At 40.9% G+C, this 26,267-nt stretch overlaps 1 protein-coding gene across 9 annotated transcripts in view; it reads left to right on the forward strand.

Annotated features, from left to right (window-relative positions):
* The window catches only part of DNAJC6 (DnaJ heat shock protein family (Hsp40) member C6), a 133,889-nt gene that overhangs the window by 24,836 nt on the left and 82,786 nt on the right, over positions 1-26,267 (forward strand). The window contains exon 1 of one of the 9 annotated variants that reach the window (XM_014852989.3): positions 19,371-19,787. The exons of 7 other annotated variants lie outside the window; for them this stretch is intronic. In XM_014852989.3, coding sequence (XP_014708475.2) covers positions 19,493-19,787 — 295 coding nt within the window. In that variant the 5' untranslated portion in view covers positions 19,371-19,492. Of the gene's footprint in view, positions 1-19,370; positions 19,788-20,098; positions 20,303-26,267 lie in introns of those variants that run through there. One more of the 9 variants, XM_070486496.1, reaches the window with a different exon arrangement.

Here is a 26,267-nt window from a genome sequence, read left to right on the forward strand (position 1 = left end):
CTATCTAACACCTTAACAGTTTCATCACCCAAAAAGGAGCCTGGGACCCATTACTAGCCACTCCTCTGAGTTTCCTCTTTCCCCAGCCCCTGGCAGTTACTAATCCACTTTCTTTCTCTATGGACTTGCCTATTCTGGACGTTTTATATAAATGGAATAATACAACATGTGGTCTTTTGTGTCTGGGTTTTTTTCATTTCGTATCATATTTTCAAGGTTTATCCATATTGTAGTATGTATAAATGCTTCAATCCTTTCTATTTAAGCTTTTTATGAAATTTTTTCCCGAAGCTTAGAAAAAAAGTTGGTCAGACTGTTAGTGGAAGCTCCATAACAATAGAATGCGTTATCTGCAGCGCTCATGGAGATGCAGAATTATCTCAGTAGCTCAGGCTTTTAAGTAAAAGGCTCTATTTCGTGTACGTGAAAAACCTTTTAAGCTCCTCCCCTCCCCCTTGAAGCCAGGAGATGAATATACTGATTGGCCAGTTTTGTTTTCCTCCTCTGGATCTGCGGGGGTCTTCCCTTGCTGGGAATATAAGAAGTGGTGCCCCTCCTCAATTTAGTCTTCTGTCAATTAAAATTTACTCTTTCTGGAAGACTCTTTTCAACTGCAGCCTTTCTGAGCTGTCACCTGAATGAGATGCTCCATCTTAGTGATATGGATTGCACACTATGCACTACTGTTCTGAGTCACAGTGACATAAGATGATTAGGAAATAATCCTTGAGTCCGCCTGGTGTCCCCAACCATTTTTGCCTTCTCAAAACCCCCACAGCTCCTTTCCCCACTCTCTTATGGTATGCCCCTTATTCTGTGCTGTATTTTAGGTTTGGGCGGGGTGGGGGGATTTGTCCAGCGCAGAGCCCAGCGCTATGCCTGTCACAGTCAGTGCCCAGGATAGGTTTATGGAATCACTTAATGTATCCTCTACCCCCAGCAACACGTGCTGAATGAAACTGATTCTTCCTGTGTGTGTGTTCTCTCCTACAACCAGAACCTACTTTTTGTGTTGATTAGTACTTTGCGTTAGCCATTTGAAGAGCAGAATTCCAAGTTATATAGAACAGTGGTCATCTGATTTTGTTTCTTTGTTTCTTCTGATCATCTACAGATCACTTCTGAAGTTTGAAAAGCCCATGGGCTGTCTCTTTCATCTTGTTTGATAAAAGGAGAAAACCACAACAGAAATGATGGGAGGGCTATGGTGGTCTTGACGTAACCTAGTGAGGTGATGCATATGGTTTAAAATCTTAGATATAGAAAGCAGGTTATTAATACATTTAAGAAACAATAAAGTTACTGCTTACTTGCCTTTTACAGTGTTGAGTATTATGCTAAATGCTTAGCACGTATTATCTTGTTTAAAACTAGTGATGACCCTGAGAGGTAGGTATTAAGATGCCCATTTTATTGATGAAGGCATTGAGGATAAGATCATGAAATAATCTCAAGGTCAGATGGCTAGTAGGTGGTAGATCTAGGATTCCATATGGATTTCTTTGATCCCACAACTTACTTTTCTATGCTGTTTTTTCTCTTTAGATAAAAGTAGAAACTCTCATATTGTGAGAGTTAATGCCCACATGAAAATCATTATCCTTTAATAATTCCTGGCCCATATGAAAATGCATAAACCAGTGAGTGAAAGATGGAATGAAAGGTTGGGCTAGATTGGAGGTACCACATGTATTACTTTGCAGATATTCTAGAAGACCTAACCCAGATATTAATGATGGTAGATTTGTTGGAAAAGAATTTTAAAAGAAATTAAAAGCCCATCCAGAAATTGCAGGCAAATGAGGGAGTGCAGTGTGAAAACGTGGAGGGGAAGGTGAGCTTATACATGAAATATTAAACAATTGCTGTTATAGTCCATGAATCAGTGGGATAACAAGAAACTGCCACAGTTCATTTTGGCCTCACTCATCTACCTCCTTCTTCCAAGGTCCTTCCTCGGTGGCTCTAGAGGAGTGGATGTTTCCTCTCGATTGTATGTATTCCTTTCCTTCATTTTATCTTTTCAGTCTGTGGGGTAATGGGCTCATTTCATTTAGCTTCAGAGGTTGAATGAAGAACAGGTACTTCCCCATTTGGTTGCCTCCTTTTGTTCTGCCATCTAATTTCTTTTAAGAGGATGCTAGCACATCTCATGAAATGCTGGGAAGAATGCTGGGGTCCTGGCTCTCAGAATGTCAGCAGTTGTTTTAACACCTCAGTCTCGTGTTCCCCTGTCCAGGAGCCTCTTGATGCTCCCTCCACAGAATAAAGCTCCAGCCCTCTCCCAGGGAATGGCACCTGCTCAGCTGCATGAGCAGAGGGAGAGGTCTGGGGGTCTAGCTGCCTTCGTCCCCCACTCCCTGGCTCAGAGGTAGGTGTGCTGCCAAATCCTGTGTCCTTAGGGGGTCTATGTTGTAACTCAGCTTGATGGCTTAGGGTTCAGCTTTCTTGATTCTGTTTTTATCTTCCAAAATTTGTTGCTAGTTTCCTCCAAATTCATAATAAAGGGTTAAAAAGTTTGAAGGAAAAACAAAATCAAGAAGCTTAACACTAACATGAGAAATTTGTAATTAATGACAGCACTGAGAAAAAGGTTAAATTGGCAGTATATAAAAGTAAATAAAAACATTACACACACAGGCATAGTTAGAGTCTCCTCAAGAGATGTGGCTGGTAAATTTTGGCCTCAGAATTCTTCATATTGATGTGTGAGTATGAGTATGCCCTGAGAATACTGCATTTTTAAGCAAACTTTTAAGTTAAGTATATAGAAAAGTGCACACAACTTCTAAGTGTACAGGTTGATGAATTTGTATGAAGTTAATACACTGGTGAAACTAGCATCCAAATCAGGTCACAGGACATTACTAGCAACCCGGAAGCCCTCTTCCAGTCACTCCCACTCCTCCCACCCCTGCTAAGGGTAACTACTAATCTGAAGTCTAACCCTGTAGATTAGTTTTTCTTGTTTTTGAATTTCGTGTAAATGGAAACATTCACTCTATAATCTTTTGTTCTTGTTTCTTTTCCCAGTGCTACATTTGTGAGACCCGTCCACGTCCACGTTGGGTGGTGGTTGTAGTTCATTCATTCTTATTGCTATAAGTATTCTGTCCAGTGAATATAACACTTAACTCTTTTCATTTTAATTTTGACAGACATTTGGGTAATTTCCAGTGTGGATATATTTAAAAAATATACTGCTGTGAACATTCTCTTAGGTGTCTTTTGGTGCACGTCTGTACTTGTTTCTGTTGGTTCCATACTGAGAGTGAAATGACTAGGTCCTAGGTATGTGTATATTAAGCTTTAGTAGATATGCCAAACAGTTTTACAAAGGGACTGTATCAAGTTTCACTCCCACAGCGGGTTATGAAATTTCTATTGCTCCAGCATTTTATCAAACGTTGATAAATCTTTATCAACATTTGGACTGTCTGTCTTTTAAATTTTACCCATTCTGGTTGGTGCTAGTGGTACATCACTCTCGTTTTAATTTGAATTTCCATGATGACTCTGAGGTTAAGCCCCTTTCCAGCAGTTTATTGGCCATTTGTCTCTAGTTTTTGTGAAAGGCCTGATTATGACTTTTGCCAAGTTTTCTATTGGGTTGTCTCCCTTTTTCTTATTGAGTTGAAGATTTCTTATTGATTTATATATTCTAGATATGAATATTTTGGATATATGTATTGCAAAAATCTTCTTGCGTATGTGGCTTGCCTTTTCATTCTTTTAATGATGTCTTCTGATGAACAGAAATTCTGTCATGTTTTACACTTTATTAATTTTTGCTTTGTAGTTACTACTTTTTGGGTCCTGTTTAAGAAATCTTTGCTTGCCTCAATGTCATAAAGGTATTGTTTTACGCTTTCTTCTAAAAGCTTTGTTATTTTAGAGTATATTGATTTAAAAAAATTTAAATGCGTTTGTTCATATGTCAGCTTGATCTATGGAAAACAGTTAAACACTAAATAAGGTTAAATAACCACTTTGCCACAAACTTCCTGCCTGTGTTATATTTGGCAAGGCAAATTAGCATTCTGAACTTAATTTTTCAACAATGAGTGGGGATAATATCTACCTAAAAATATTGTTGTGAGCATCATATCTATCAAAATGTAAACTATTATTAAAAGTCAGCTATTATAAAAGACATTTTTGGGACAATTGAGGCTATTTGAATATAGACTGGATTTTAGATAACTTCAGAGAATTATAATTAATTTTGTGATTGTGTAGGAGAATGTCCTTATTAGGAGATGCATGATGAAGAATTGAGAGGTGAATATGATGTCTCAGTTCATTTTCCATAAGTTCAGCAAAAAGAACAAAATCCTCAAATATCTAGATACGGCAAACTGGTAAAATATTTTCAATTGTTGAACCTAGTTATCATATATGTGGATATTCGTTGTGTGAAATTCTTTCAACTTTTTGGCATGTTTGAAATATTCATGATAAAATGTTCATGGAAAAGTTAGCTATTAATGAAGTTATAGCATTCCTTTATTTAACATATTCTTCAAAGCTGAAGGTACATAAGGATGTAATTAAATGGATTTTGAGTATCTTGGATCATCTTGTCTGGGAAAGGAGATTAAAATGCATTAAGAATAAAAAGTGAATGATAGCATTGCGTGGTTGAGTGGGATAAAGCTGAGCTAGTTCCATAAAATCTTGGCATTGCCGGAGAGAGAAGGAAGGAAAGGGTGAGGAAGAGATCTGAGAGGCACTGAGTGCCTGTTAAGTTACCCTGCTTAAATGCTGTACGTACTCTCACTTTTGATTTAAAAAGCAGCTCTGTGAGGTAGGTAATATTAGAAAAGTTCTGTATGTCTTGGATAACTTGGCTAACACAGCCGCTAGATGGTGGAGCGGGATATGAACTCAGAGCTGTGTTTCATCTTTCTTTCTTCTTTCCTCCCTCCCTTTCTTTATGAAGAAGGTTGTTTTTTAAAATGAATGTTACGTTTTTCATTGTAGAAACTCTAGAAAACACATATCTAACAATTAGATTTGCTGCATAACAAACCATCCCAAAACTTAGTGGCTTAAGACAATATACTTTTACTCAGCTCACAGTTCTGCTGGCCAGCAGGTGGGCTAGCTGGGTGCTTCTGATCTGAGCTGAGCTTGGCTGTCACGAGGCTCATTCACATGTCTGGGATGACGAGGCCAGCTCCTCCAGGTGGTCTCCCATCCCATGGCAGACTAGCTTGGACTTGTTCTCCTGGAGAAGAAGATGAACCAAGAGTGCAAGCAGAAGTCCACTGGTCTCTAGGGCCCAGGCTCGGAGCTGGTACAGTGTCACTTCCCATCTATTTTAGTCCACACCATAGACTGGTGGGGGTGGCCTTAACAACATACATTTATTTCTCCCAGTTCTGGAATGCTGGGAAGGCCAAGATCATGGTGCCAGCATATTTGGTTCCTGGTGAGAACCCTCTTCCTGGCCACCGTCTAGTTATGTCCTTACATGGCCAGGGGTGGCAGGGGGAGGCGGCACAGAGAGAGAGTGCATTCTGGTCTCTCTTCTTCTCATAAGGACACTAGTCCCAATATGGGTGCACCCTCATGACCTCATCTAAACCTCATTACTCCTAAAGCCACCACCTCCAAATATTATCACATAGGGGTTTTAGGGCTACAATGTATGAATTTGGGGGGACACAAATATTCAGCCCATAACACCCTCTGTTGTTCAAAGCCAGTTACAAGGCCAGCCCAGATTCAGGGAGTGAGGAAGTAGACCCTTCCTCTTGGTGAGAGGAGATGAGAAGTAGCGTCGTAAAGTGGTGAGTGGATGGTGAGGAGTAGGGGTGGGAGGTCGGGGGGAGAATGCCTGCAGCCGTATTTGCAAACAGTCTTCCAGAACATAGAAAAGTAAACATCCCTTAAATCATTCCTAATACCACCGTCAAGAGGTAATCGTTGTTAATATATTTAAAGGGTTCTGCATGAGCTGGTCCCTGCCAACTTCTCCAGCTTCATCTCGTTACTTGGTCGACTTGGAAGCCAAACTGTTTTTTGAGTATGCCGGGCCCTCCATCTTCTTCTTTGTAGAACACACTCTCTCTCTCTCTCTCAGAATCTCTCTGGTTTTCCATGGCAAGATGTTTCCAGAGCTGCAACCAGTGATGAGGTAGGCATGGCCCTTGCCTAGAACTAGGTGGCTGGGTTCTATCCCAGCTTTCACTACCTAGCTGTATGACTTAGGACAAATCACTTAATCTCTCTGGTTTCTTCATGTTTGTCTGCAGAATCAGGGAATCTAACCTAGCAATTTTGGGGATCCCTCCTTGTCATGTGACTCGAGAGAGCAAATAATGGCTGCCACTTATTGAACGTCTGTTGTGCATCAGATGCTTTGCATATATCATTAAAATTAATCCTCAATCCTATGGGACAGGTACTGTCATTACCTCTATTTGTAGAGATGAAGAAAGTGAGGCTTGGAGAGGTTTTATAGCTTGCCCAGACACCCAGATAAGTAGGGGATGGAGTTAGGATTTGAATCCAGGACCAACTGACTAGAGAAAGCCTGTGCTCTTAAGATCAGCCTGGTTGACTGCAGTAAAAAAAAAAAAAGACAATCACTGTTAATGTGTTGGTATATTTCCTTCCATTGTTTTGTCTATGCATGTATAGAGGCAGATGTCTTTTAAGAGTATCATTCACATTTTAGAATCAAATTTGTGTTGTTAATTTCCCTTAACATTATATTGTAGGTATTTTCCCAGATATTAAATACTCCTTGAAAATCGGGCTTACTCTAAGATGCAAAGGCAACCGATATAAATTGCTGTGTTCCAGGCGTGGTACTAAGTACTTTCACACAGTTATCTAGACTAAAAAGCAAGTTTTCTTTTAACTTTCAGGATTGACATTCTGACACCCAATAAAGAATTCATTTGCTGCTGCAAAGAACAAACAATAGATTTTGTGTGAAAAGATCCGGAGAAAATGATAATGGTTAAGATATATCGGCAATGCCTGTTTTTCTCTTGAAAGCCTAACCTGTGGACCTTGACTGCTTAGCAAAGGGCGGTCCCCCTGCTGTAAGTGGTGGCAGGGTTGGAACGTTGGCAGTAGGCAAGGCTATGTGCTCTCCATTTCTCCCTGTTGATTAAAGAACCATTTTTACTGGATTAGCTCATATGTTAAAGTTACATTGAAGACCATTGCAGACTGTTTCAGTGATCAATTTATTTGCAAAGGCTTGGATTTTGATTCCGTGAACAAAGTAATAGTTTGTTAGAGAAGAAGGTGTGGTGGAGGGAACACATCCATTTGTGACGGTGAGAGATTAATTGCATTCATGAATCAGTGGGTGTAGAGCACTGTGGAACTTTTGGGATTGTTCCTACGTGAGCTTCTCTGTCCCACTGGCAGGCTCTATGTCCTGAGCAATCAATCAGAAAATATAGCTCTTGTACCTGAGAGACCACTTGTCGAGCCCTGTCATTTTATAGGTGAAACCACATTGTTATTCTTAGTTTATTTGGCTGATCTGGCTGTATTTCAGGATCCTGTTGAATATCAGTTCTTATTGCAGGCACAGCATAATGTGATAAAGGGCATAAAATTTGAAGACCGAAGACCAAGGTTTGCACCAAGTGGCTGTTGACTATGAGCGAATTTCTTAATTTCTTTAAGTTTCAGTCTTCTTATCTGTAACCACAAAAGCTTCAGTCTTCTTAGAGTTGTTGTGAAGATTGATACATTTTACATCTGTGCTGTCTAATACGGTAGTTGCTAACTATAAGTGGCTATTGAGCACTTGAAATGTGGCTAGTCCAAATTGGGTTGTGCTGTAAGTGTAAATACACCCTGGATTTTGAAGACTTAGTATGAAAAAAATTTGAAATATCTCATTGGTTACCTTTTTCTCCTGACTGCATGTTGAAATGCCAATATTTTGTACTCATTGAATTAAATAAAATTTATTTTTAAAATTAGTTTACTTCTTATTTTTTTTAAATGTGGCTACTAGAAATTTAAAAATTACCTATGTGACTCATATTTGTGGCTTGCATTACATTTCTCTTGGACAGTGCTGTGCATACGTGGAAGTTCTCTGTAGAACATAGCATACAATGTGAATATTAGTTACAGCTCAAAAAAGTTTGGACAGTTTAGTTGAATGGATAGGGATTCTAAGTGATATCATGGAGCTTATTATTTTTACTAAATTTCTAATGCAAGCTTTTATTTAGTCGTGTTAATTTTTCCTCTGTATGTGAAGTAGGGAAGGAGTGATAATTCAATTCTGTGAGCAAATAACAGTAACTTCAGTGTTTTGAGCTACAGTGATTCAGGCATTGTGCTAGTACTGTATTAGGTAGGATTTCTTTGGTTACAAGTGAGAGACCTAATTTGAATGAACTGAATTGAAAAAGGGGGATCTTGTCTCTGTAGAAAGAGTCGAGGTACATCTGGGCCTCTTGAGTTCCTAGGATGTAAATGCTGTTTTCCCTCTCTCTCCCGCCCTCCCTCTCTCTCTCCCTCTCCCCCCTCCCTCTCTCCCCCTCTCCCTCTCTCCCTCTCTCAAATTTACTTCTCCCTCCTTGGCAACGTTGTTCTCTTGAAGCACTTATCTCCACGTGTCAGAAAGCATGGTTCCTGAACTCCTGCCTGTCATCCTTGCACTAGGGAAAGACTGAGACTTACCCTCTCTGGTTTACATTGAAAACTCCTGTGAAAAGGCTGTGGTTCACCTAGCTTGGTTTCAGGTACCCACCCTTGGGCCATGGCAGCTCTCATTCCAACCACAGAGGAGGAGGATTTCCCAGAGAAGGGGAGTATTGCTCTTGGCTGGTAAGAGAATGCATGTACACTATACCTGCCCTAGCTAATTTAATAAGTCAGCTGTTCAGTGGAGTATTACTCCAATTTGGAAATGAGGAAACTAAGGCTCAAAGAAGTTACATATTTTTCCAGAGTTTAAACATCTGGGCTGGAAGCCCAGGTCTGTCTATCTCCAAAGCCGTGATCTTAACTACTACGCTGAGTATAGCAAGAGAGTTCTAGCTAGTAAATTGGCTTTGTGTTGACTTAAGTTTTACTGAATTAGCAATTTGCTGTTTTATTCCCTACCAGATTGCTTCCCACTGACACATGATGGGAGTGAAGGTAAGGAAACTGGCCTCATGGTAGCACCTAGTACATTTTTCTTGAATTGAAAACCAACTCTGCTCTGCTCTCCAGTCTTGCAGCCAGAGCTTTAAAGGTCATAAAAAAGCTCTACCATAGTTGGTCTTTGTACTAATGGGCTTAAAAAACATACTTATCACCACTAGAGCATTTTGGTTTTGTAATTTGTCATCTTACACCTTCTTTTGAGTCCTTCCTTATCTCATTTTTCACCAACACATGGTTCCCTATAGTCTGTACCACTTGGTCATAGTGATTTCAGAGGCAAAGATGGGAGTGGCATCTTTTGTTATTCATAAACATCTGGCTTAAAGGAAATATTCTTTAAAAATGGTGATCCATCAGTCTTTCAGAAAAATGATCTGGAGTGTGTGCATCTCCTACTCAGATCAAAAAGTCAAAAATTTCAAACAAAAATGATTTTGAAAGGTTCTAAGTCTAAGTGTGCTTTCTTTAACCCAATAGAAATGATTTTATTTACTTAGGAAAATAGCAGTAAGTGACAACTTTATTGGCTGACTTCATATTAAGCAGTGTGATGGAATTCTAAGAGCTCTGGCCGGCACTGGTCAGAAGACTTGTCCTCTATATGTAGCTCTGTGGCCTTAAGCAGTAAGAACTGCAATGGGTAACCTTCGTTAGATGCTGAACACTATCCAGAGCACTTTTCCCTTATGTCTTTCATGCACTCTTCCCAGGGGCAGTAGTCATTCATTTGTGTATCAAGTATTTGTCAGGTGTCTGTGCTGTGTCAGGCATGGAGTTAGGGACCAAACATGGCCTTGCCATCATGGAGTTTACAATCTGATGGGAAATCATATATGTAACAGGAAATTTCAATGTAGTGTGTTGTAAGTGCCATGTTACAAGATGTACCATGTTCTGTTGGACCATATGGAATTGTATCTAACTTGGTGTTGAGAACTTTGATGGTTTCCTGGGGGGAAATGCTATCTATGTAGGGATCTGAAGTGCAAGCAGGAATTGGCCAAACAGGAAATCCTAAAGAAGCTCTATGTCTGACTTAGAGAGAGGATGAGAAGAGGGGAAGTGGTGAGGGCTGAGTCTCCAGAGGGAAGTAGCTGGTTTTAGAATGTGGAAGGTCCTTTATGTTAAATACCTGAGACTCAGGGCACTGGGAAATCCTCAAATGATTTTAAGCAGCTGACTCACAGAATTGGATCTGCAGTTTAGAAAGCTCAAGCATGAATCTATTTGCTCATTCTCTGCCTCAATTTTCTCATCTCTATATTGAAAGGGATGGTCTACCCTTTACAGCTCCTTCCAACTTTAATATGCCATACATTTCTCCTATTCTGGAAAAACTTAATTCCATGCTGATTTGCAGGTCTCTTGGGTAGCAAGGCAAAGATCCTACTGGTGCTTGATGAGGTGAGTTTTGGGAATGGGGGAGTTGAGAGTGGGGACAGGCAGCTGGAAGGATGATAGGTCATTTCCACTGGGAAATGGGGAAATGGGAAGGTTGCGCAGGTTTCTCCGTCTCCTGAAAGGGAGCAGGTGGATAGCTTTAGCCTCTTGGCAAACAGGTGGAATGGCACCTGCCCCACTTCTAGTACAGATGAAATCTGTTATTTTCCAAAAATTAAAGTGTTACATACTGAGATATTTACTCATGAAATGATGCAAGTCTGGAATGTGCTTAAAAGTAGTTAGGAACATGATTGGCCATGACTCAGTAATTGTTGATGCTGAAAGGGGTCCATTATATCATTTTCTCTACTTTTGTATATGTTTGAAAATTTCCGTAATGGAAAGTAAAAAGATACAACAATAAGATAAAGATGCCCTGACTTATTGCCCAAGCTGCTTATTTACTTTTAGCACAATGGAGAAAGCATTAAACTCTCTCATTTGCCCATATTGAAATAAATAGGCTCAGAACCACTGTGTCATAAAGGCTGATACTTTGCTTTAAGTTCTGTATCAACTTGGATGGCTTAAAATGTTGCAGGCTACACTGAGATTATCTGAGCAGATCAAAGAAAGAGAATTACTCCCCAAGGAAGGGGCAGTTCTTCTAGGGAGCTCACTGAGGACATAGGCAGGGTTCTGCGGCTCTGGGCTGGATCTGCCCAGGAAGGCAGTCTCTGCATAGCAGGGTGAGGTGGAGAGATCCCTGGCTTTGGAATTATACATAATAGGCTCAGCTGTGTAGCAGTTGAAGGACAATGACAAGAAATACAAAATAGATAACATTCATTAAACTCTACATGCAGGCACTATGCTAAGTGCTTCTGTACTATATATATCATGCAATTCTAATGGCTGCCCTATAGATGCTGCTGTTTTACTGATGAGGACACTGAGGCATAGAGAAGTTACGTAATTTGTCCATGACCACGTGGACTTTGTGTAATTCCTGGTAAATGTTATGGTAAATAAATAACTGAAATCCAGTGCTTAGGTTGCAGTTATCCCAGTTAGGATCAGGTTTGGATGCCTGTAACAGAAAAAAGCAAAATAATAATGGCTTAAAGCAAAATAGCTTCTCTCTCACCTTTAAGAAGTCTGGAGCTAATCAGTCCAGGGCTGCCATGGTTCTGTGGGGATCAGCTTCCTTCCATCTTACTGCTTCATTGTGAAAGTCTTCTATCCTCAACATCACCTCATGGTCCAAGATACCTGCTGGAGAGCCATATTCCCAGCAGAAGCAAAGGAAAAGGAATGCAAGAAGGGCATACTGCCCATCCTCCCTTTTAAGGACACATACCAGAAATTTCACATGTTATTTCTGCTTATATGACAGTGACCACAACTTAGTCCCATGTACTTACCTAGCAGATTATGGAAAACTTGCATGTGGCAGGTCTCAGACGTGAAAGAAATCTGCATTCTCTATACTGTATGGCCATGTACCCAGCTAAAGATCAAGGGTTCTATTAGCATAGAAGATGGAAAGGAATATTGGGGACACTAATGATCACTGCTTAGCCCATGCTCAGCTGCATTTCAGAGCTCTGTCTCCTTGGGTGTGAAATGGGCATGGTATCCTTCTCAAAAGACCTTTCACATTTAGCAGGTAAATATGTGAAAACCCAGGCACTTAATTTAGTGCTCAGGAAATGAGGTTCCTTCCCTCCAGTTCGATGTGGTCAAGTGGGCAGCAGAGGTTTGGTGCCCTGGAGACTCAGCACCTAAGAATTGGCTCTGCCTCTGTCTGGGGTGTCATAGAGGGTTTGCCACCTGCTCTAGGGCTCAGAACCTTTAGACACAAAGGGGCAACAGAGAATAAGTATCGACCTTTTACGCATCTTGAGCATAAAATCATATATAAGGAGCTCAGGGCCAAACATGGGAATATCCGGGATTGAGGGAGACTTCTGCTTCTGTGTGGATTTGCACCTGGCTGGAGAACTGTTTACCACACGAAATCTTTCAGACTGTTTTCCCCAAGAGTGAGAGCAGTGAGCACAGAGCCAGCTTATGGAAGTCTGTCTGTGTCTGTTCATGAAGTTTCCCTACTTGTAAGATGACGGATGAAGGGAACAGGTGCTGCTGTGAGTTACTCTTGAAATGGTAATGTAGGTGTAACACTGTTATTCCACAAGCATGTCCTTGAAAAGTCAAGGGTAAGTTGAATGTTAGCAAATGGAACTGTTTTAAGTGAGCTGACTAAGGAAACCCATGGTGAATTTTTCTGTAAGCTAAAAATGGCCTCCCAATTTTTTGCATTTTCATCTGATTAGCAGATACTTATTGAGCACCTATTACTTGACAGGTGCTGTGCTAGGCCTGGAAGAATGTGATGAATGTTGTCTTTACCTACCAGAGTTGCTAAAAATGTCTGAATTATAAATAGACAACTAATATTCTCAGGCTAACATATAGTCAAATAATAAAATTTGTTACATCAATTCTAAAACAGTTTTTAAAATATATTGACATTTATGCAATCTTGAAGCATCTTAAATTTGATAGTATGTGTGTCACACTTTATTAGTATATATTTCTTTCTTGGTGCTGTGACATTTAACACGGATAATTTCTTAGACCTGATGAAATGAGGCATTTGACTGGGGCTTTCTGTTTATTGTGTGCTTTCGCGTGCCTTATTTCATGTGATTCCTCCTATGAGGGAGGGCAGGTAGTCTCCTCGACTTTACAGAAGGGAAAGTGGCTATGAGTGGCAAGCAGACCAGAGAAAACTTGATGTGGCAGGTCCAGAACTCAAACATAGTTGTATTTTTTCCTCCAAAGCTAGTGGTTTTTCCACCATGCCTTGATGTCTTTTTAATCTGCAAACATACATATTTATACACATACACGTGTGTGAATGAAATAGAGGTCAAGTTTTTTTTTTAAGGCTAGGAGGTTGCTTTTAATGGAAATAAAGTTGTTATTTTTTTTCCTTCTAGTGATTTAAACGAGGCTGAAGAGTAACGAAGTATCAGTTTTCAGGAGAACAACATAGAAAGTCTTCTAAGCCAGATGGTTACAAAACAAGATTGCCTGTTGAGAAGTTACATTAATTGAAAAGTTTGTTTCACTGAGCGGAACCTGCCATGTGGGTAGTGAAGCAAAGGTCATCCCCATAAGGTGCCCCAAACATTTTTCACTGACTGCACTTAGGTCAGATCCAAGGAATGACCCAGACATCCTCCACCCTTCACTTTGACCCCTGGAATTGCCTCTTCAGACTGGAGCAGTGGCCAAAGCATGAGCAGAGAGATGGGAGTTTGAATCTTCACTGATAGTTAGCTGTGTGAGCTTGGGCAAGTTATGTAACCTCTCCAAGTCTGCCTCAAAACAAGCATAACCCGGGCCTGGCCAGTGGCATAGTGGTTAAGTTCATGCGCTCCACTTCTGTGGCCTGGGGTTTGCGAGTTAGCATCCTGGGTATGGACCTACATGCCGCTCATCAAGCCTTATGCCATGGTGACATCCCACATAAAATAGAGGAAGATTGACACAGATGTTAGCTCAGCAACAATCTTCCTCAAGCAAAAAGAGAGAAATTGGCAGCAGATGTTAGCTCAAGACCAATCTTCCTCACCAAAAAAAAAAAAAAAAAAAAGGGATGTCCTCTTTGCAGGGTTGTTGGAAAGGTGAGAGTAAGGTAGGTATGGTACCTGGCACATGGTGAGTGATCAGCGGCCGTTGATTTTATTATGACTAGAGCTTTGAGGAGGCACAGGTTTCAGGGTATTGAGTTATCTTTAATAATACACCCTGCCTGGAAGATTTGTCCTGTCTTCTGGGAGACCCAGCACTCTGTCAGGCGTCAGGAACAGACAACCTCTATCCTAAGGAATATTGTAGGAGTAGTTGAGATTTTCTTGTATTAAATATCATCACCTCATTCCTTTCTTTCCAGCATACTTCCTCTCTCTCTTGTTTGTTGCTCTCTGTTTAACTCTTGACAGCTGCCACTATTTATGCAGCATCCTATAATGAAACCTTGATTAACTGGGCCTTTGCAACCTCAACACTTAAATGGTTATGGTTTTTCCCCCGGGCTTCATTTGGAGGAGAAGGAGGGAAATGGCAACTAAAGTTTTGAGAAGATAGGAAAATTTGAGAACTAGAGAGAATCCTGTAGTTCAGCACCTTCAATTTTATTGCTAAGAGAAGGAGAATGATTGTCAAGGCTTCTCTGCTGATTAATAATTGAGTCAGGAGAGGATTCCCAGTCCTTTGCTTTTTCTTCTGGACCGTGGCCTAAAGATGTGGCTTTTGGTATCTGTCTTGGTGTTGTTACTTCTCCAGCTTTTGCCGCTCTGCCACAGGTCTCAAATTCAAATGCCTGCAGGGGCTGACTGATGGTGGGAACAAGTTGCGCAGGCTGGGTGTCGTACGCTGGGAAGTAGTGGTGAACCGTGGCACTCCAACTGGAGCTGTGTACCTTCTCTGAAGGCATCTACGCTAAAAATTAAAAAAAAAAACCCAACAATGTAGGACAAACAAAACGTCTGGGGGCCAAACAAGCACTCCGTTTGAGTGCGTTGCACTGTCTATATCCACAGGCCTTATTCTTATTGAGACATGCTGCCAAAGAATGTTTCAGTAGTGTTCATTGATTTATACTAGTTAAAGCTGAAAATGGAAGAAGTGTGTCTTAGAAACCTGACCCTAATATGTTTTGCAGCAGAGAGAACAGAACAGAAGCTCTGCCTCATTTACTGTCTGGTTAGCCAGAATTCTTTCTTGTCCAAGTATCCATGTGAATTCAGATGTCAGGATATAGGACATTCACAACTGGGAACACTACGACCTCCCGGTACTGGAGGTTTGGCCATACATAGATGTTCAAACATTTCTAACTGGGACCCATAGTGAGAAATACATTTGTGTCATTATTGAGTAGAAACACACACGTCACACAAATCCAAAACAATACTTCAAGAAATAATATCTTATCATCTGCCCCAAACTGATGCTTCCTGACCTATTTCACTTTTATTAAAATAATGGTCCTGAATTGCAAAGTTTATTTTACAGTCTACTAGTGGGCAACAACATATATTTTTAAAAAATCCCTAGACTTGGTGATACCAATATATTTTTATTTATTCATTAATTCGGTAGATATTTATTCAATCTCTAAGGAGTGTGAGGTGCTCTTTATGGCATCATGGGGGATACAGACATGAGCAAAATATGGATTTTTGTCTTCAAAGAGTCTGAAATCTAATAAGATAAGCGTGAAAATATCTAAAAACTCAAGGCAGAACAATCACTTCACATTATACACAATGCTTTTGTATTACCATGCATCGTAATGATAATAAATCTCTTAAGCACTGCAGATTTTAGCCTAATTTTACAGATAGAATACTGTGTTTTTGAAAAAGTGACTTATCCATATAAAGATAGTTAAACAATAATAGTGATGATAGATAGCATTTGTTAAGCACATACTAGATGTTAGGCACTGATTTAATTCTCACCACAACCTTCTTCTGATGGTACTGTTATTATGCTCATTTTACGGAGGAGAAAAGCAAGGCAGAGAGGTTAAGTAACTTGCTCAAGGTCGTTGAGCTTGACAAGAGGTAGAGGTAGGATTTGATCCTAGGAAATATGGTTCCAGAACCTGCATCTTACCATGTATTATAATATTGCCATCTATTATATATAGATGTAGATAATGTATCTAAACCATGTATTATAGTTCGTGGAAATAAAAAAGCACAGATCAGAATCCCAGGTAGGTTGTGGCATATATTCGTCTTCTTCTGTCCCCACCACAAAAGTCGTGTGACATCCGCTGTGATGGGAGAGCATTTTGGGGCTGGGGAGGATGCAGAGGCATGGAGCCTAGCTCCTGAACATTCCTCAGGGTGGATAATCTTCAAATTAATAAAAGTGACTGAAGTCAGCAGTAGAAAAGGGAAAGAATGCTCTTCCCCAAAGAGGACATTGCATCCTTTGGCTCTGCCCCATGTGTGATGTATTCTTGAGATAAAACAAATTAGGGAGCAACCTTGATCTTGGACAAACAGAACAGTTTGGCTCTGAATGTTCCCCTTGAGTTTTACCAGTGCCACCTTCCTTCCTAAGCATGGGTTTTCATTCACAGTCACTCAGACAAGTTTCCATTAGCATAACCCTGGAAAATATAATACTTCACCTTTATGGTGCTTCTCCCATGGAGCAACTAGGGCTGTCAGGCACTGAGGATAGAGCTGTGCCCAAGCCAGGCCAATCATAGTAATAATGGAGAACATTTTTTAAGTACTTACTCTGTATGTGTTAGGTACTAATTTAATTCTTACTTCAACTGTATAATGATGGTATTTTTATGGTGCTCTATTTTATAGAGTAGAAAAGTGAGATCTTCATGGATAAGTGAACTCTATGAATTTGATCTTTAGGATAGTAAAGAAAACTTTAGTGTTGAAATTGGTGTATATTCCAGCTTAAGCCCCAAGCTAGTTTCTAGACCGTTGTAAATTAATCTGGCTATTGTATTTTCTTGTCTTAATATGTTCTTTGTGTCCCTAATTTTGTAGGGTTATTAATAATTTTAATTGATTTATGATAACTTAAGTGTAAAGACAAAAAAAAGATAGTCCCTGTATCCCATTCATGTTTTTCTTAAAATTTGTAAACTGGAGAGATAGATATCCAAAAATACAAGGCATATGTTTCATCTATAATTTCTTCCAGCAGTATGTCTGCAACTCTGAAAACAGTTGAGCAAAAATAACTGAGTACTCTTTTTTGAAAATAATTTTCCCTTTTCAAAAATAGTGTTCTCTAAATCCTCTTAATCCAGTGATTATAAATCCAGAATTTGTCAAGGCACAGATGGACACGAAGTATTTACTCTCCCCGGGGGTCAGTAATGACTTAGAAGAGAAGGAGAAGTTCAGGAAAAGGCTATTTAAAATGTTGCTGGAAAAGATCTAGTTGCTAGACTTTACAGAGTATTACTTCAGTTGAGTAACTAAAATTGCTCAATGCAATAGATTTGGAAAATGGAAAGTATAAACTTTGTGTTTGAAATTTTATTACAATTTTAACTGCCACCACTCAAGTTGTTTGGTCTTGTAAAAGAGTATTAACTGTGATTTGTGATTCTGGTCAGACCACACCTTCATCAGATAATGCGGTTAGGAAAGCAACTGGTCGGAGAATTTTGGTCTTCCCAGGACTGAAGGGATCTTGAAGACAGCACTCTTGGTCTCAACTGATTCATGCTTTTCCTACAAGAATTTGCATTTGAAAAGGTCTCTCAATCCAATTAATTTATTTTATGTAGACCTATATAGAGCTAGAGATTCCAGGAAACTCTTTGGGTCCCACAGGATTTGGGCTGAAGCCTCTTACGTGCTATAGTTTGATTTTATGTCCTTAAGTGATGAAAATAACAGCAGCAAGAGAAAGCCATGAAAGCAAAGCTGGCTTCGTGTGTGGGCTTAGGCAAATTTTACAGACATGCACTTTTTTCTTGCTTTGGTGATGAAACTCTGTCAAATGACTTTTGAAAAGCTCCTCACTTACTCATTGCAAATCCTAAAAGAGAAAAGGATCATTTTTTAAACAAGATTTTCACCTGGTCTTCAACTGAAATGATGAAAATAAGGGATCCTTCTGTGATCTTATTATTTTAGGTGAAAATGAACATTTGGTAATTGCATTTTGAGACTATTAAGTCTCAAATATATTTACTGGAGTTATATCCAGGTTTTGTAAGCCTTGAAACTTATGCAGTGTTGGGGGCCCTCTTTATGAATAAGAATACAAAATCACTCATATAAAATTGGGCACACATCCTTGAAAGAGGCTCTGTAAGAAAGGGGCCCTGACTTTTAAGCTTCACTAACTTCGTGATAAATTCTCCTCTGAGAATGAGGGGCTGCTTTCTTTGCTCAGAATTATGAAAGAAAAAAAAGGGGAGGAGGCTAGAGAATGGAAAGAAATTCCTTGTCTAGCCTCCTTCCCAACCATCCCCTCAGGCCAGCTGAGTGGTATAGTCTTTTCTCCAGGTCCCAAGGTGAGTGATATCACAACCAAAACTACACCTGATTCAACCTTGCCGGCCCCACCCCCCATTATTCCTTCGACAAAGAGTTCCTAAAGAGGCACGTCTACTCACTAGGCGAAATGGACCCTAACTGCCTCCTAGCGTTAGAGCAGCCAGCTCTTTGATACCTCACTTAGGGATCATCCCCATTCTGGGAAATGTGCACAATACTACTGTTTCTTTCTGTCCTAGCGTACATGTAAGCGTGGCATTTAACATGCGTTCTTTTTCTGCTCAATTGAGTTACCAGTCAGTTCCCCAGGACGGTCACCGTCGGCGTGGCTTTGACTTGCCGAATCTTCTAGCAAAGATAGGCTAAGTTATACGAAATGGGCGTGTCTGGGTCTTACCAAGGAGCACCCTCATCCCCAAAGCTTACCAGGCAGACACCCAGCCCCTTTCTTCCTCACCTCACGCGGGACAATACCCTCCCTCCCACTCTGCCCCATTTTCCACCTTCAGCCCCCCTCCCCGAGAATCTCGCCTCCACTACTCCCTCTCTTTTCTTCCCTCCCCGTAGGCCAGCCGCGCTTGGAGCTGCCCTGCTGCGCGGCGGGGCGACGCGGCGACACCTATAGGATTGCTTCCGGGCACTCCCCAGCCAGAGGGTGGCTGGCCCGGGGCCCAGAGCTCCGCAGGGCCGGCGGCTCGGCGTTGGCGGCACCGAGGACGCGCGCACCCGCCGCCCGCTCGCCAGCCCGCCCGCGCCCTCCCTCCCTTCGCCGCTCGCTCGCGCGGGGCGCCCAGAACCACGCTCTGCCCAGGGCGGTGGCTTCGCCGCGCCCCGCAAAGCTCTTTTTCGGTGGCCTCTCCCTCTTTCCCTCCTCTCTGCGTCATGTCGGGCACTTGATGGTTTTTTACCTTTTTAAATTCTCCCTTTCGCCCTTTGCACCTCCCACCTCCCCCTTCGTCTCCCAGAGTGATTTTTTTCCCCCTTCTCTGGGCTTGCCCATGAGCCTCCTCGGGAGCTACCGGAAAAAGACCAGCAACGATGGTTATGAATCCTTGCAGCTGGTGGACAGTAACGGGGACTTAAGTGCGGGGAGCGGCGGGGGAGGCGGCAAGCCGAGAGCGCACGGCGGGGCGGCGGCGCGGAGTCCCGCCCGGCAGCCTCAGGACCGCGCCAGCACCATGGACAGCTCAGGTAGCGCGGCGGGAGGGAGCGCCCCCAGGAACGCGCCGGCCCTGCACACGCGGCCCAGCCCCCTGCCCGAGGCTCCCGGCCCCGGCCTGGGAGAGGGCTGGACGGGGGCGGAGGCATTTAATACCACCAGGGTGTCGTGTCTCTAATTTCTCCAGTCCAGGGAGCTAGGAAATGTTAGATCAGTCCGGAGGCCCAGTGACCGTAGCGAGCGCCTCTTAATCTCGCTGGGCTGCTGAGTACACCAGCTGGGGGCGGCGCGGGGAGGAGAAAGGGGAGGGGAGGAGGGGACGGGAGAGCGGAGGGGGTGGCGCGAGGCGCGGCTGGGAAGGAAGGCGGGGAGAGGAGGCAGCAGCTTTCCTGCCCAGCTGGATGAGGGGGAGAGGTGAAGGAGCAAGCGCGTTGGTTGTTTTTGAAGCCTGCAGGACGGTATTTGTTCCAGTTAGGATTCTCGTAATGCTGATGTTATTTGCAGTTCTTTAAAGCTCTGCTGCTTCTCAACTCTGCTGTCTCCTAAGGTTAATGCTGTTACCTTTCTTGAGCAGTTTTCACCTGGGGATTTGGAGCCCTTTTACACAGATTGTACGGTTTGCACAAATGAAGTTTATTTCATCTGCTGTTGGCTTTGATCTCGCTTATCCTTTTGCATCGAGTGTACTAATGTTTCACAACCTTTACATGTAATGAAAATGGAAATTCCTCTAAACTTTGTGTCTGGGCTTGCAACCATCTTTCATAAAGCGTTTTACTAAGTTGAATTTCTCTCTTGAAAATGCTCTTTTAGCGATTTCCATAGGAAAACAGTCATTTAATATATCCATGTGGAAACAGGAGTATTACTATAGCTGTTTGCCTACCTTTTCAAGGAACCAGAATCAGAGGATTGTTTACATAGAGATAATTTATCATTGAAGTGCTCAGTGGTTTGAGCTACATTGCTGACTTTAATACTGGTCAGCTGAGGACTCCAGAGGAAAGATTCATGTTGGGTTGTTTGGGAAGTAATGAAACCAAACTGAATTTAATTCCTGCACTTTGCAACAAATGCTTTTTTCCTTTTAATCATGTAACAGCTCTCCCTGAGCTACCAGTTTCTATTTCCTCATCCCATAAGTGGGATGAAATATTGTCCATGGATGTTCAAGTGCCCTGGCCTGAGAAGGAATTTTACCCATAGAATCTCTTATTGAAGTTAAATAAGGTATTTGTGGGATGTTCTCTGAGGACCTTTTTAAATTAAAGCTAAAATCATCCCCAAGGGACTGATAGTTTCAAAGACTTTGGTGTTGATATTGTATGTGGTTATTTGGTTTATGTTTTTCCAAATCTGTGCTATATCAAAGTCCCAACCATCTTTTGACTGGATGTGATCTTCTTTAAATCGTAAAAAGAGATTCTTGTCCTCCAGTGATGCTGCTGTAATCCTTTCTGGAAAATAGTGAGTGTGTAAACACATAAATGAAAGCGAACGGTTTCCAAATGCGTGCGGAGGAGCACTACATCAGAAAATGAAATTTTGTGTATTTTTACAGGGATTTTCATTTAAGAATTGGAATTTGTTTCTAAAGTACGTTACATTCTAGAAAAAATACGACATGTGTTTTCTGAGTCCTTATATGCCAGGCACTGCACTAAGCACCGTGGGGGAGATGCTAATGAATGAGGCACTTGTGGCCTCTAGGGGGCAGTCATTTAATAGGGGCAGTAATTCCAACACAGAGCAGCCCTTGGTAAGTCCTGGATTTTTGAGAATTGTCTTTTTCACTAAAGCAGACTTTTTCAAAAGGTTTAGAGAAGAATGAATCACCTTGATAAACTGTTGTAATGGGAAAACATTTTTATTAAGAATATTGTTATCTCTAAAGCGCTCTTGCTAGGACTTGCTTCTTCAACTTGATCAAACTAGCACTATGTGAAGAGCTTGCAGGTTGGGATGTCCCCCGACCCCCCACACACACTCTTTCTGGTTAGGGGAATGCCGGGGCTTTGTTGTGGCAGTACCGTGTATCTTATGACTATGCTGATGTGTATTTGCAGTTGAAAGTGCGGTTGGGGAAGGTGCTGTTTTTTGGTTTGGATGAGGAATTGGGCCCTAAGAGTGGTGTTTATTTTAGTGGGTTGCAAATTTCTTTTGCTAGTGCAACTATTCTGTCTTGTCTAAGTATTGCTCTTTCTTCTAAGATCCTCAAAGAGTGGCCTTGTGCAGTGTAATTGTATCCATTTGCTTAAGATATTTAATTAAATTCATGGAACATTTCTAAAGCAGCATTAATCTGCCCATTTACTCAACTGATTGGACTGTGACACGCTGGATAGGATAGGTGGTTCACGGGCTTTTTCTCTTACAGAAATGTTTATGAATGGAAAAGTATGTTGAGGTCCCTCTAGAGAATTTAAAGCTTAGTCTTAATAATACCTTATGCTTATATAGCTATTTATAACAAACAGAACACTTATCTTATTTTCTTTCCCCAGAATTCTCTTAGGTAAGGTAAGCAGCATACGTCTGTGCCTAGAGACTTGGGATCGAACTTCTGCACTATTGTTATGAGCTGTAAAACCTAGAGAAAATGCAAGCCTCTTTTCCGTTTATAAAAGGAGAATCGTAACAGTTGTTCTTACCATAGAGTTTTAGTTTGAGGCTTAAAACAACAGGAGAATACATTTGCAATTTTTCTTCACTTTGCTGTCTGTGCTTTTCCAATCAGATGAGGAAACTGATTCTTAGAGACGGTAGGAGACTTGTTCAGGGTAAAGCCAGATATGGATCTTCTGACTCTAAGGTCCAAGTTTTTCCTGTTTGAATTAAACTGTCTTTCTGTGTAGGCATAATATCAACTGATTGTTGAAATGGAAACAATATTATCTACTTTGATTTCCCTTCCGTTTTTAGATAAAAGAGTGACAGATGTTCAGAGAAGTGTAATGACTTTCTACGTCAACAGACTCTCAAGCGGTAGATTCCGGAGCAGGCCCCTCGCCAGATGTGTCTTGCAGAGCTGTCTGCCTGCCCTGGCTCACTTTCTCTCCATTCGAATTATTCTCAAGAAAAGATTGTCATTCAGAGGTCGTCCTCTCATATCCCAATGGCACTGCAGCTATCGCACTTCATTAGCTCCGAAACCCCGTGTTGCTTTCGTGTGCATTTCACCTTCCACAGAAAGTAGAACCCACAAACGGAGAACTCCTAATTTTGAATCACTGAAGTGTCCCAACATTAGGCTTTACTTACCAGGTTCATAATGACAAGCCATAGAATAGCAGGAATTTTCAAGTGTATGGATAATGAAGAATACTGAAACACTTCCCTATTTAGTGTGAATCTGATTGGAATTAAAAATTATCTTTAACCAATACTATCCTAGGTGGTGTTTAACCATGGCATCCACATTTGGAATTGGACTTTAACATTATGAAATACTTTTCTGGATAACTTCATACTTCATTGAAATATTATAAGCATATACGTACTAATATTCCTTACTTAGGAATACCCACTCATTTAAGGGTATTGTAGGTTGAAGGCAGAGTTGATTTATCTAACTTATTTAATGTGTGGCTAAAGTTTGAATGTTTCTGGTTAACCATTTAAGGATGCACCTCTCAAATTTATGGCACGGAGACTGCCAGATTTCATAAACTTAGAAGGGGAATCCCTCGAACCAAGTCTCTGAAAGATGGCCATGTAGTCTGTGAGGTACCACTTCTGATGGAGCTACCACCATCTTCTCAGGCACTGCCTTTGGACTGTTCTCATCACTACAGAGCTCTTTGTTTTATTTAGGCAAAATCAGCCTTTCAGCCTTCTAGATACAAAATAAATCCAATCCTTCGTCCGCATGGCAGCCCTTTGACAATTAGAGAACAGATCCTTTTTCTCCTCTTAGCTAAGTTCTCTTCTTTTCTAGGCTAATCAAACCTAGGTTCTTCACTTTTTTTCCCCTTACATAGATTGATTTCCATATAATTATCCTAAGCTTTGAGAATAATTTTTTTAACTTTATATAACAAAGTTTTTCATCAATTTTTATTATAAAAGTTTTCTAAGCTCTTGCTTAAAAAGAATTAAAGATTACATAAAGGAATAAAATGAAAAATATAAAAAAAGATGCCCTCACCTCTCTCTGATTCTTTAGGCCCTTGCCTTGGAGATAACCCATATTGAAAGTGGGTGTAAACATGTATATATATATATGTGTGTGTGTATATGTATAAGATTAAAATGGTAATAAGATACAAACTCAAAGTTGTAACCATGTACATTTATATACATTGTTCAGTAATGCTTAATGATAAAAATAGCTACAATTTAATGATTGCAATGAGAGATTGTGCTAAACACTGTACATATGTTATCTTATTTAACCCTCATAAAAATTCTTTAAGGTAGGTGATAGTTACTTTCCTCTTATAGTTGAATAAACCACACAGAGAGGTTAAGCAAGTTGCCTGAAGTCACACAGGCTCTACTCATTCTATTCTATCCTGAGTAAAATGCCATAGAGAAATGCCCATCGGACTGCAAGTAAAGAATTTAGTGGCGAATGTTTCTCTTTGCTTCTTTTCCCTTCTTTCTTTGTCTGAGCTAACTGAAATGAGTGCAGTTGATTTTCACTTTGAATCTTGTGAAATAAGACAAATCTCTCCTTGACTGAAATATAACATAAAGAGTTTGAAAATGCTGGAAATGAAGGAGACTGAAAAAAAGTGATATTGAATAAGATTGGTTAAAGCCTGATAGGACATTGCGAGAAAAATGTAATTGGTGCAGCTTTATAAATTTATGAAACAGTATCTTTCCAATGAAAATGAGTCCCCACTGCTCTCAGATTAAAGTCCAGAGTATTCTTATCTGGACGTCAGAAGTCCATCACGGTACCTCTGCAAGCCGGCCCAACAGAACTTCTTGTCCTTTGTCCGCTGGTAAGTCCCCCCACCCCATCTCTGTGCCTTTGCACACAGTGCCCCTCAGCTCAGGCCGACTTCTCCTACAGCCATCCAGTCACTCCTCCAGGTCGTTCGTCCACTCTTCAGGACTTGGCTTTGATATCCTTAAACCCTATAGGCTGCATGAGCTGGCTGTGCTCCATGCTCCTGCAGCAGCCTGTGTGGCCCTGTCATGGTTCTCATCACGTTGAGCTGGGATGTGTTGCCTGGCCTGTCCCTCCCTCTGGACTGTAAGTAAAGTTCAGAGCCAGGCTGGGTCTTACTCACCTTTGGACTCTTGTCACTGCTTGGCATTTATTAGGAGCCTGATAAATACTTGTTGGATCAATGAAAACATGAACGGATTTTGAATTTTTAAAAAGGGCATTTATAATTAAATGTGCCCATCCAAACCTAAAAATAAGCATACAGCTAGATTTTAACAGAAATGAGGCAAGTCTTGAAAGAAGTGAAACTGTTGGCAGAAAGCTAGACCAATTTGGTAATCAGCCTTTTTCATGTGCAAGGACACTGGAGGAGAGAGAGACGATGGATACGTAGTCCGGGACCCCTTAGAGCTTTATAACATGAAAATGTAAGAAAATAATTAGCTCATCAAAAGACGCTGCTTTCTTGACCCAAAAATGCAATCTATTGTGTGATTCATCATCAAGGTAACTTTTTTCAGCAGGAAAAAAACACTTTTTTTTTTTTTCTTTAGGGAGTAACAATAGATGTCTTTTGTCTGTAGATCTGTGTGTTTCTTCATTGGTATCACTAGGTTTGACTCTTACCTATTTTCAGGTTTAATAAAAACTCTTTGTATCACCTTTGGCCATCTGCTGTTGTATGTAAGCTTTATGGTGAGTTACTGCTTTTTATAACCTGTACTGATCATCTTGAACTCTTTGTGGAAAGAATCTATAATTTTAGGTGGATTGAAGAATCCTGGAGTTTAGATTGTGCATTTCCTCATTGGCAAAACTTGTAACTCAGGGAAAAAACTAAGTTATAGTTATTGTATGTTAAACAGTGTCTCTTGACATTTACTTGGAAGGTTTTGACAGAGCAGCTAAACGTCTGAAGAAGAAGTCCTTCACGGTCCAAGGAATTAAGAAATCTCATAACACATGCCAAGAGATCTGGCAATTTCTACTACCTTTAATTGCTTTACTTGACATGTGACAGGCCATAGTCTAGATCCAAAGTATCTTTTTATTTCAGTAATGCATCAAAGCATAATTTAAAAAGGTGCTAGGGATAGAAATTAAAATTCACCTGTGTGTGGTGTTAACAATGCAAATAACCCCACCAAGAAAGTGATCAGATGACCCAGGGCTCTCTGTGCAGTGTTGGGTTTGCACGTGCAGAGAGTTACTGCTGGCATGCTGCAGCGTGGCACTCTACCTGGTGGCTGGCGAGTTTGTTTGGCATATGTTGTAAGCCACTTCCTGAGTTTAGAAATGTTATGCTGTGAAAGAAGTGCACGTTGGAATTGGGTATATGTGGCAAAAGGCAGGGTGGATAAGTGGTACAATCACAGACATATGAAGTGCT

This window comes from Equus asinus, chromosome 16, assembly GCF_041296235.1.
Source record: "Equus asinus isolate D_3611 breed Donkey chromosome 16, EquAss-T2T_v2, whole genome shotgun sequence".
Lineage (NCBI taxonomy): Eukaryota > Metazoa > Chordata > Mammalia > Perissodactyla > Equidae > Equus > Equus asinus.